The 12,671-nt window shown below is 41.4% G+C and overlaps 1 protein-coding gene across 1 annotated transcript in view; it reads right to left on the reverse strand.

Moving 5' to 3' along the window:
* The window catches only part of LOC111218680 (cyclic AMP receptor-like protein A), a 50,038-nt gene extending 37,758 nt beyond the window's left edge, over positions 1-12,280 (reverse strand). Inside the window, exons 1-6 of the mRNA XM_022741092.1 lie at positions 12,163-12,280; positions 7,609-7,661; positions 6,528-6,582; positions 5,310-5,366; positions 5,156-5,216; positions 2,634-2,721 (exon numbers count right to left, since the gene is read on the reverse strand). Coding sequence (XP_022596813.1) covers positions 2,634-2,721; positions 5,156-5,216; positions 5,310-5,366; positions 6,528-6,582; positions 7,609-7,661; positions 12,163-12,243 — 395 coding nt within the window. The 5' untranslated portion in view covers positions 12,244-12,280. The remainder of the gene's footprint in view (positions 1-2,633; positions 2,722-5,155; positions 5,217-5,309; positions 5,367-6,527; positions 6,583-7,608; positions 7,662-12,162) is intronic.
* Between the last annotated feature and the right edge of the window lie 391 nt (positions 12,281-12,671).

Raw genomic sequence — 12,671 nt, forward strand, 5'->3', positions numbered from 1 at the left:
ACACACACACACACACTTTCTCACTCTACTTCATTGGGGCACACTGTATCCCCCCACCCCCCTGCCCCAATCTGATGGAGAGCAGCGAGTGTGTGGGAGGTGGTGAAGAAAGAGAGATGGCTGGAGGTTTAAATAGAACAGAATAGTGGGTGGTAAAGAGACATAGGAAATGTACTGATCCAAGGAGAGAGAGTGTGTTTTGATCGAACACAAGAGCGAGTGCAAGAGGAGGGGAAAAGGAGGGAGAAAGGGGAGAAAAAGGAAATGGTGGAAGCGCTAAAAGAGAAAGCCATCTAGTAACTAAGCGTGTAAGGGAGCAAAAGGGAAAAGCAAGGGAGGGAGAGTGAGAAAGAGACACAAAGAGAGAGAGAGAGAGAGAGAGAGAGAGAGAGAGAGAGAGAGTCTGTGTGATGGTGGGAGGAGGGATACAAATGGTGAAATCAGTGCTTCCACTTCGTGGCGTGACGACTGGTGCAGGGAGGGGGGCTTGTCAGGAAATCAATGTGGAGAGCTCACAGACCTACAGACGCACACCGTCTCTCTCTCTCACACATACACACACACGCGCGCGCACGCACACACACACACACACTGCAGCACATACCCCACACACTCACAGCGCTTTGAGAGGGAGATGACGAGGTCCGGAGCTGCGCGCAACATGGGCTTAATGAGGCACAGCAGGACCGCTCTGTGCTCTGCATTCCACACACCTGCGCGCACACACACGCGCACGCGCACATCCGAGCTCGCACAGAAATCGCTCTCGAGGCTCAATCTCATTTCTCACCGCCTCACACCACTTCTTCTTTTTTTCCCCACCCTCCATCTTCAGCTTCACCGCTATCTCCCTGCCCTCAGCGCACACCGGATTCGGTTTGCCTGAATCCGTCCTTCAATCACACATAAACATACATGCACACACACGCGCTAAACACACTTCCCATCCTCTCTTGCATCCACTTCAATCACTCTTAGATCATCCAGTCTCCGTTCTCCGTGTCCTCTGGCGATTTGTTCATTCATAAACCATCACACTGTGCCGTCACTGTGTGTGTGTGTGCGCGCGTGCGTGTGTGTGTGAGAGAGAGAGAGGATGGGAGGTTGAGTTCGGGGGGCTGAGGGGTAATTGTGCATGCATGCAAAGCCACATACCAGCCTGCCTAAACACATACAGCTTATATGTGCAGTCAATACACGACAGCCCCCCCCCGCCTTGTCTTCGTTTCGCTCTAACCTATTAAGTGCTGTGGGTTTTTTTTTCTCTCACGTCATGTGTGACCAGCCACACATCCACCTCCCACTTTGATCTCTGAGAAGCGGTGAGCAGCTGATGAGACTCTGAAGTGAACTGATTTTGGTCCCCCAGCCTGCCCCCTTCTCTGCATCCATAAAGCCATCTTCTTCTGAGTTATAGCACCATTATATCGTCTGGCTTATTGCTAATCAATGCAGGGAAACTCCCATGGGAAGGATGATGGTGGGGGATGGTGGGGGGTGGTGGGGGGTTCGGGGTGGCATCTACCTTTTCCCCGCCCAACTCCTGGCACACGTATGTGGAGGAGTGCACACACCTGAGCACATCGGCAGGACTTCACTTGGCAAACAGAGGAACCGCTAACTTGTTAAAGCTGCCCCTTTATTTCCCGCCCACAGGGTGCATACATTTTTTTTAGATTGTGTGTTTATGTCAAAAAGCTCCGTGCTAGGCATGGAAAATGAGAAAATAGCTCGCTCACACACACACACACACAAATGTGTGCAAATTCACACTTGCACTGTGGAGAGTGCTCATGGGAGTTTGAGCGACAGAAACATAGTGCTGCAAAGCGTGAAGATGCGTGCGCGCGCCCACACACACGCACGGCCACACACACACACACACACACACACACGCACGGCCACACACACACACACACACACACACACACACTGAACGGCTGACACCCACTCCCTTTTCAATTAGAGCGTCGGCTGGCTGGAACAGAAAAGGAGGAGGAGGAGGACGGGGAGGAAGGAGGGGGCTGTCAATGCTCTGCAGGGAGACACATGCTCTGGCAGACCAAACACATGCACACACATAAACACACATGCGGAGGGAAGCGGCCACAACAAAACAAGAGACAAATATACATTGAAAGGAAGACATACAGGCAGACATAGAGACAGAGGAGGACTTTCATGCGCACATGAGGCATGGACTGTTTCCGAAGAGTCTAAATAATTAGTCGATTAGTGGATCAACAGAAAGAATCAGCAATCATTGATTGATTCATTAATAACTGATTAAACGTTAAAGTAATTAAAAAAAACTAAAATGCCTATCATTCTTTGGTTTCAGCTTCTCTAATGAGGGATTTGTTTCTTTTCTCGGTTTTAAAACACTGTAAATTGAATGGCATTGCATTTTGGACTGTGGGCTGGAAAAAAACACATTATACCACGAATACAACGTTTGAAGACATCACCATGGGCTCTTAGAAATTAGCTGATGCATTTTTCACTTTTTCCTGATATTCTATAGACCACATGACTCATTGAAAGAAATTTAAAAAAAGAAAGAAAATAATCAGTAAACCCACCAATCGATAAGGAAAATAATTATCAGTTGCAGCACTAAGTCTCCTACTCACATCTCATATCTGTTGGTGCTTATTTCTCGGACCAGGTTAAGGTACAGGTTCAAAGTGATGAGGCAAACCCAGGCCAAGGCACTCCAGTCTGCAGAGACACACACACACGGACAACAAACAACAAGGTCAAATTACAACACTGCCCTCCGCCACACAGCATGCACCTGCAAATCCGCGTCCAAACATACACGTGTGTATGAGAGTGTGTTTGTGTGTGTGTGTGTGTGTGTGTGTGTGTGTGTGTGTGTGTGTGTGTGTGTGTGCGCGCGCATGCCGGCATGTGCCCCAATTTTTGATAAATGAAGGCCCATTCTGCAGTAATATGAGGGAAACCTGTGGCTTAGGGTGATGGATGAGAGGGGGGAGCTCGGAGAGGGATAATGATGAACTGTGGAAAAGCAGAGGGAGATAACGCAGGAGTGGGGGCGAGGAAAAGAGGAGGCGAGTGAGGTGCAGGGATGCGGGGGAGTGGAGTCAAATGGAGTGGACTAGATCCCAGAGTCTAAAGACACTGAAAAGAAAAGAATAAATGAAGAAAGGGAAAGGAAGGCGCAGTCAGCAGAGGGTAAAAAAAATGAATGTATTTTACAGAGACAAGGAAGAGAGTCCAGAAAGCTCAGTTTGTTTTTTCTGCCCTCATAGTCAGTCCTTTCCCTGTGTGTGTGTGTGTGTGTGTGTGTGTGTGTGTGTGTGTGTGTGTGTGTGTGAGCTGCTGTTGACAGGACAGGCAGGGCCGGTCGTCACAATGATGGATTCTCTGAGCCACATACTCAGCTTACTCAGTTTCACACAACACACCCCCCACACACCCTGCACACACAAACATACAAAACACACACACACACTCTTCTTACACTCAGGGAACCTTTAGGAATAGCATGCAGTGACTAAGAAAGAAGGAGGCTGGCTGTCTGTGTCATTATCACAATAAATCACTGTCACTGTGATAGCGAACCCGTCTTACATAACCAGGCAGCAGCCGAAGCTTTGCTCGAAAACTTGAAAACACCACCTGTCCTGTCGCTGCCCCTGCTACAATCTTGCTCTATTTCAAACACATTTCATAAAATTTTATTGGTCGGAGTTAAAAGCAGAGCTGTGCTGTGCAGCTCCCACTAGACCTGACGCTTCGCAACAGAACAAAGTGCCTGTTCAGCCGGTGTTTATGTACAGCCGTTTGTCCTCAGCGTGAGGATCCTCATGATAAACCGAGGTGACACGCACAAACCCTGCAGCACTAACTCACTGCCCATTACCCTCTACCCGTCTGAGAGTGTGTGTGTGTGTGTGTGTGTGTGTGTGTGTGTGTGTGTGTGTGTGTGTGTGTGCGTGTGTGCGTGCGTGCGTGTGCATGCACGTGTGTCTGTCTGCGAGATAAAAACAGCAGAGATGAAAACAGGCTTGGTGAAGTGTCGTATTAGCAGCCAGTTCTAACTAAGAATCCTTATGTTAATCAAGGCTAAAGGAGCTGTAATTGCAGCCAATGCAATGAAAATAAAACAAGGGTTTTCAGTGTAAAAAGAATCCTGCCTCATCAGTACGAAATGACAAAGAACTCTTCCCACTTTCTCTAGATTAAGTGTCTATAGATGGCCCTGATTAACCGAAATGAAATGCTTGAGTCCTGTCTTGTCATTGGAGGAAAATCATCTCCTCATAGAGGAGACGGTGATGAAATACTAAGGCATCTGGCTTGAGGGCAGTACTAAGAATGGTTGCAATGGCCCAGTAACTACATGGCATGGTGCTTGGCTCCCAAGTGTTACACCTTTGCTGTGGGTGTGGTATTTTTTAGTATGGGTGTGTGAATATTCCTAAACGATGAACAAGTTTAACCAGTGCATTATCAGCCTTGACAGTGAGCGTATATCCAAACAGCAAGGCAAAATCCACCCCTCCATTTTGAGAACGTCTGGGTAAGCCACAAAAGTAAAAACAAAGAGGTTGCCTTCTATACATACAAAAGAGGCTTTACATTTAAATTATACTGACACCATGAGAGAAATACAAGAAACTCAGTGTTAAATAAAATAAAATTTAAAAAAAGCTGGACCTGTCACCAGTTTCTGAACCTTCTCAGTATTTCTTTGTACCGACATCCTGAGACTTGGGGACACCATTTGTCAAAGCTGTCTACAGCAAGCTTTACAGGTATAGTGAGTCATTTCCTACATTATACATATTGGGCATTTGCAGGCTTTTTGACCAAAAGCAGTGACGCAACAATTACGTATTTCGAGACATCATTTTGTCACTTTTTAAAAGCTCACTGGAAACAACTCCTCACCTTACATTTCCAAAAGCTCTGGGTGAAAGATGGTGTTATAATCAGTGTGGAGGCACATTTTGTTCCCAAGCCAAAAAACGATCTGACAAAGCAATATTATTTTTCACTGTGATATATGAGCTCTTCAACAGATGTCTTCATTGGACCTCTGCTCTTCCCTTGCTGGCTTACTCATCTCTGTTGTGCAAAGTGTGCAAAGTGTGCCAGTGAGCGATTAATTAAGTTTTTGTCTTACCAAAGTAAGTTAGCCACCAGGCCTGGAAGTCACAAAGAGATCCCTCTGGATGGGACTCACCCTGGGGAATGAAGGAAGAAGAGCACACTTTCACCAACCTCAGGAAAAAAAGCCACTATGTGTGCATTGAGTGAAACAGACAAGAGGAGCTCACCATGACATATGCTACGCTGTCGAAAAAGGCGGCTACAGTCAGGCTGAGAATCATCTTCTGTACAAAGAAAATGAGAGAAAGACGTGAAAACGGATTCTCTAACAAAAAATCTCGAGTAAAAATGCCAATGCATTTATATTCACTTAGAGAGAAGGGCAAATTATAGATCAAATGATCACTGATGTGGCTGACAGCTTGGCATACGACATCCCTGGTGACAACTCTGTGAAAATATCACAGAGGAGAGTGTCTCCTTAATTCCTTTTATACAAACTGAACTCAATAGGTTTTTTATTAAATAAATCAATAATCTGTGCGCTCAAGAATTTTAAAAGGATATTTGCTATGCATACCAGCTGTCAGTCTTAACCTGACTATGCCTATAGAGGTGGTTACAAACCGTGGCTATCGTAGGTACATAAAGAGACAGACATGGATACACACACACACACACACACACACACACACACGAACAACACGAACACGAACACACACACACACACACACACACAGCCTTTTATCAATTTGTCAGCAATGACCCTGCCAAGGCCACAGAGGAAGAGCAGGGGGAGGAGGAGGAGGAAGAGGAGGAGGAGACAGAAGAGTGCGGCAGGGCCGGCGAGCACTAAAGACTATTGACTGACAGATAACCTTTGTGAGGATATTGGTGGTAAGGAGAGGGTTTATGTGGCGCAAGAGGATGAGGGAAGAAGAGCAGGACGAGGTGAGGCCACTGTATGCAACCTGGTCCAGATGTAACAGGATCCATCAGAGCCCCACGTTAAGTTGTCATTTACTTTGTGTAGCGCTGACAAACCTGACAGACCTGCTGGACTGGTTTCAAAAACAACAACTGGCTCCAGAGACCACAAGCTGCACACTCAATCCAACACCATGAACAAAAAAATATTTATTGTAGTATCTAAGAAAAAATATTAAGCGGAAGAAAATCAACATCTAACTAATATTTTTCAGTGTATATTCAAAACTAAAGTATAATGCAAACCCCTTCATTTGGAGAGCAAAAAAAAGCAAAGGACAGCAGTCATTATCACAGGACGACTATGAGTCAATTAACTCCACAATTAGTCGATCTGTTTATTTTAATTGGGTTCAATTATTCCATTATTTACCATGGCTTACTGAACATATTTCCAGTGGTAGCAAAATGCAAAACAAGAATAAAAACATTGCATACGTTGTAGTGTACAAATTTACCTGAGCCAAAGAGTGATATCTGCGGAGCACCCAGATCACAAACAGCATGAAAAGACTGAGGAGAGAGGAGAGACGACAATGAGATGTTTCTTGCTAATTGCAGGGGCAACAACTTGAGCAGGTCAGGGTGTTTTACTGCTGATGTAGGGTCTTACTGCATATAAATACATCATAGCAACTCCAAAACAAACAAAACTAATCCCTGCAGGCTCTCTTTACACCTCTACTAACTCCTGATATTCTCTAGCTTGTAATAAGATCACTGACCGTAAAAAACAATGCCTGTTCAGACCGACACTAATGAAACCTGTATATTGCGTACGTAACCAGCACGGAAAAATATTGAGGCCAATGTGTAAAGATGCAGTTTCTCAAATATCCACTAGATGCCACATCCAAAATTAAAACTGACTATTGAAACCAATGGGAAAAACCTCCAAGGACTTCTTTCCAATTATAAATAAATGTTTTCAAGTAGACCAGTAAGGTCCCAACATTCAAATTTCCTTTGTTGAGAGTCTTTTTTTTAATTATTGTTCAATTAAACTGACATGTCATTCCATAGTCTATAGCTGTGGGCCTGGGTTAGAGAAACTTTGAGATAAATCATTTAGTTTCATTAGAAAACAACACTTCAAACGCAAATCTTAAGCACTACTGCTGCAGTTACATCTACCACTTTTTATGAACAGTATAGACTTCAAATACTTTTTACTTTATTGGATAAATGTACAAGGCGTGGCCAATACAACACGGCAAACCGCAGACTCAGACACAGCCTCAACAACAGAGGAGTATTATAAGTTTTACAAAGGTAGTATTGATTACAGGGTTATTGTCAACAGTCACATTAGTTTGCGCAGCTTAATATCATAATTAACTCTTCACCACCAAAATCTATTACAATGGTGTAAAGATCTCTTTACAGATGTAACGTCACTAAAATTTATACTCAGGCATATCATACCGAACCATGTCAAATATACAATATGTCAATATATCCCTACATCATAATCTGCTGTGGTGTGAAATAAAAGTCAAAGGTCCAAAACAAAGTGTGATTTGAGAAAGAAATATTTACCATCCTGCTAAGGAGAAGGTCCCTGTGGCTCGTTTCACTGTTAAAATCACCACCTGTAAATCAAACACAACTCATTTCCATAAATAATAAAAACAACATATCAAGGTTGACTTGTGAATTACTGACTCTTTGTAATGTTTTTGTTTTCCGTACTGTATTGTCATCTTTATAATCAAGAGCTTAGAAATTACTGGGTTGACAAGGCTGCCATTTGTTCAAACGTGTCTTTTGTATGTTTGTGTGCATGCGTGCAAGAATGTGTGCAGTTAAAGGAAGTGTAATAAAAAAGAATTTGCATACATTTAAAGAGTTTCAGAAACGTAAACATTTGCAATGTAATGACACCTTAGACATCTATGGTGTTAATGAATGTCATCCCCACATGCATTTGGCCCATATTAACACATTATAAAACACAGAGTGGTGTTAAATGACAGCTGGTTGGAATGAAATACAGGTAGGCAGATGTGTCAACAGGCCTAGAACCTGACTCTCAACATATTTTGTGCAAAGCTGCATCCAACCTGAAATGGATCTGAGAGCTGCTCAGAGAGAGAAACCAGAAGGAAAAGTGAAAGAATGAAGGAATGCAAAGGATTAGACGTGTATGAGTCAGTCCTATATGTTTCATAGAAAATGAAGGAGCCAGCAGAAGTCTTGCATGCAAAATAAAGTAAGTCATGTCCATGCTATCGGCTGTGCAACATCAGTGCTGTGGCCTTTCACACACGTCATACACCTGAAACCTCAGAGGAGCCACAACAAAGAATGACCTCTGATTAGTCCGATAAACTACTGATCACCTCTGCAAAAACACCACTATGCCACGTGCTGCCCTATGTAAACAACAGGGACATCTACTGCCTATAAAAAGATCCAGGAAACATGACAATTGTCATGTTTGACAAAATGCATGGAAGTGGATTTCAAGTTTTATATACTGCTTTATTTTTGCAGTGGTGTAAGATTTCTGACTGCGTTGCTCAGACAGAAAAGGTCTGATTTACTAAGAGGTATATTCCACAGACATTTTCCCTGTGAGGCCTTTTACCAGTTTATTACTGTTTTAATTACATTTGAATGATTGCTCCCTACATGGAGCTGCAGGGGTGTTAAAAAGGCTCAAACTCTTTGCACTTCATCATAAAATTGTTTCATAAATATTGCATGAGTGATCTTGGCTTTTGAAAAGTTTATGTCACTTTTGGAAAGGGGATTTCTCCTCATGTCACATGTCACACACACATCTGTATCACACTGTTATCTTGGGCAAGATATACAGTATTATTATCAGTTGCCCTTTGATTCTTATCCAAAAGAATGAGTAATGACCATGTCAAGACAGACTTATACTACAGTATTAATTAAAAATGATAAAGATTTGACTCGTTCTGGCTTTCAAATCTTAGAAACTCATGAAAAATAACCATCACAATATCCAAAAGCTAAATACGATATCATCAAATTGCTTGTAACAACAAATAATCCTCACAGTTAAAATGTTTGGCATTTCTGTTGGCATAATAAAAAAAATGATGTGAATGATTGATTAATTAATTCAAAATACTTCTGATTATTATTTTTCTGTTGTTCTGTTCTCTAAAGCAAAAAAGGCAAACATAATGGAAAATCCATTTTTGCACACTATCTACAACACATAATACATTAGCGGTATTTAGCAATATTGAAATATGCCGATCTAAAATTCCTAATAACACCAGAAAACGAAAAGAAAACCTAGATACATTCTAATTGCAGATAAATATTAGATTTTGGTCTTAGAGTGTTCAGTCCAGATTTATGAACATGAATCATGAGACTGTGTTGCTGAAGTGACAAGGAAAACAGGATGCTCCAATCATGTCAGCAGCACACCAGATTTAGATGCATTAACTCCCTTAACTTTCTTATTTTCACTTAAGGAGCATTAATATGCATTAGTATTTAGGCCACAATCCTAAAGAGTATGGGAGAATATAGAATGTATGAATATTTTGTATTTAGTTTTCACTAGGAGTGTGATGCGAAAATCAAACTGGGATAGCTGACTGGGTCAGTGTAGTCCGCCTGTATCTAGGTTAGTCAGACAATGTGCGGTACACTGATCGATTGCTTGCAATTATGAGCGATTACTTGTCAGTACAGGAGAGATTTGGGCTCTAGGCAAAACAACATTGCTGCAGCATTCTTCCTCTGATATAGCTGGGCCAAGAGAACAGCCAAGAGCAGCTTTCGAGCCTAAAGCTGCTGGCATGCAAAGATATACCTACTCACATTAACACATTCACTGCACTAGAGACAGCACTGATTCGGTCTCTAATCTGCCCGCCATATGACAACCTTGATTCAGCAACAAAAGGTGCAATTGATCCAAACAGGGTATTTCTTGTAGGTTATTCTGAAGAGAAGGGAAGTACTGAAATGTTTCTCAATCATCTCTTACACATCCACTAGGTGTGGACTCAACCACCTATGAATTCAATGCAGTCTCGTTTAAAATTAAGTTTGCGAAACTTTTCAGTCACTTTGTGTTGTTGCATTTGATTGCATTACACTGTAAAACTCTTAGAAAATAACAGGAACAATTACAACAATAAAACAATGCAAGCCATCACATTTGGCAGGTGCTTTTGTCCAAAGTGACTTACCCAAGCTACATGCTGTCAAAAAGTGTTCATCCCTCCCAAAGCAACAACAAGAACAGTAAAAGTGACCAGTGCTACAGTGCAAGTGTCTAGAGGGCTTTACTTTTCACCACTGATGTTATATTGTACAATTGCATCTGTTATTGTCTTCATCTGTATAAAAATCCCTCCCTCACATAATCTGAATTAGATAAACAGGTTCACGCTTATCATTTCATGATAAAGAACTCTAAATCTGTATTCACATCAAACAGACTCTACCCACATGTCTGAGGCTTAAACCTGAAATAGTGTTGTTTAACATGAAGGAATGAAAAAATTGTTTCATTGAGTATAAATAACAATAGCTAAAAGACATGAAGCTGCAAATGAATGCTCGCAGCCCTGTGACTGAATGCTCATGTGGTTTAACTACCTGCGGCTAACATGCTGTTATCAGGCTAAATTAATCCTGTTAGTTCTCATCCAGCTAATTTGGTTCTTTGAACACAGTTTAAGGATTTGTTTGTTAATCTTGGATAAAGGCAAAATAAGCGGAGTTGAAACCATGACCAGCAATTATATTACTGGCTGAGTGCTGATCATGTGATTGCAGGGACAAGGGGCAGGTGTGTTGGAAACCCTCCCGGCATGTACTGAGGAAATAGAAACATAGACATATGTCTCATTTTATGTGTTCCTGCTTTTTTTTTTTTTTTTTTAGAGGTGTAAACATTGCGCTGCATGAATAAAACCTCAGCAGCTTTACTCTCAGAAATGATCTTCAGCAAAGTGAGTTCTGCAGTTAATCATTTAATAGGTTTTAGTGTTGACAAATAAACAAATTTCCATTTTAATATCAAATTAAATGCCACATTTTCTGGCTTCATTTGTCTTTAAATTGTCACAAACTTTTAGTTGACTTAATGTCTTTTTGCTCACAGTATCTGAATTGGTTCTTTTTTAGTGTACAAACTTTCATTTTCTTTTATAATTCATCATGTGCAAATATAGGTGATTAAATAGCTTTGAATAACTTCATTATTTTTGACAAATCAAAAATAGTCTATGGGGTCTTTATGGCAATCTTATCCAGATGTGACATGTCTCTAAATACAGTGGGTTTTTTTTTTACCTAGACCTGATCCAAAGTGGTGTAGATGGAAAGAAGTTCTGTTTGTTTTCACAGAAAGAACAAGGCTATCAAAAACCTGAAATGAAAAAAACTATCTTTTAAACTATCTTCAGTCAATGTAGTCCAGATTTGAGAAGTTCGAGTATAGTTTTTTCATCTAGACCTAGTATGATGTGGTCTAGATGGGGAAGAAAGCTGTGGAATCGAACTTTCTTTTGCTTTTACAAATCGAATAAAGGTTTCACAATTCTCGTGTTCTCGTGTTAATGTTGGCCAGATTTGACAAGTCTAAGTATAGTGGTTTTTGATCTAGACCTGGTCGGGCAATGAATTTAACTTTTTTGTGATTTGATAAATAAAGTGGTTCATAGCTATGAAAGTGGATTTCAAACTGTGTTAAGGGTTTAACCAAGATGTCCAACACCTTTAAGGAACAATACATGGATCAACAGACGGAAAATTGCTGGCTCGATATTAAAGTTTTCGTTAACTGTTAGCTAACTGCAGCGTCGTCAAAAATATAACGTTAGAAATATTGAACAAGTCAATTAATGCAGCTAGTTAGCATTGTTAGATGACTGACTGCTGTGCCGTTACAGTTTAGCCCCGGGAACGATGCAACTGTCAGGCCTCCCAGCATCGCCTAATCAATCGATCGATCAACAAACAATCAGGTGAAGTCAGTAATTACCAATGCTAACAAAGCCCTGAAGTGAGCTAACAGTGAACTGTGAAGTTGACCAGCTAATTAGCCATAAAGCTAAAAATGGGCACACAGTGACGTTGGCTACTTACGCATCGATAGTCTTCTGAATGTGTATTAAAAAATACGCAGCGTGAGTCGTTACTCAGTGACTTTGTATTTTGACTGTCCATTTTGACTCACTTTGATTTTGGGATAATTTCGCTTCAATTTGTTTGTGTTTTGCTGTAGCTTTTTTTCGTACTTCCTGTATCTACCGTGCGCGCAGAGGGACAAAAGGCACCACCCACCGCTCGAGTCGAAGTGTCGTGGAAGAGCCAGAGGTTTGTGAGGCATGGTATTATGTGTGATATAGCCGCTATATATATATATATATATATATATATATATATATAATATATATATATATAGCCTATTATGGAAGGCTATATTGTAGTGGTAAGATTATATAGTGGTACTATAGGATCAGTTAAACTTTTAGTGATATGCTGCTCAAACGTTGCAAAAATGGAAACACTAACACAATGCCTTGTGACAACTCAAGGCAGCAGCTCTGTTTGAGTTGGTAAAACACATAGTAAGAGCAGTTTAGCAATAGCCT

The sequence above is a fragment of the Seriola dumerili genome, unplaced genomic scaffold (assembly GCF_002260705.1).
Source record: "Seriola dumerili isolate Sdu_G_001 unplaced genomic scaffold, Sdu_1.0 BDQW01000052.1, whole genome shotgun sequence".
In the NCBI taxonomy this organism is placed as follows: Eukaryota; Metazoa; Chordata; class Actinopteri; order Carangiformes; family Carangidae; genus Seriola; species Seriola dumerili.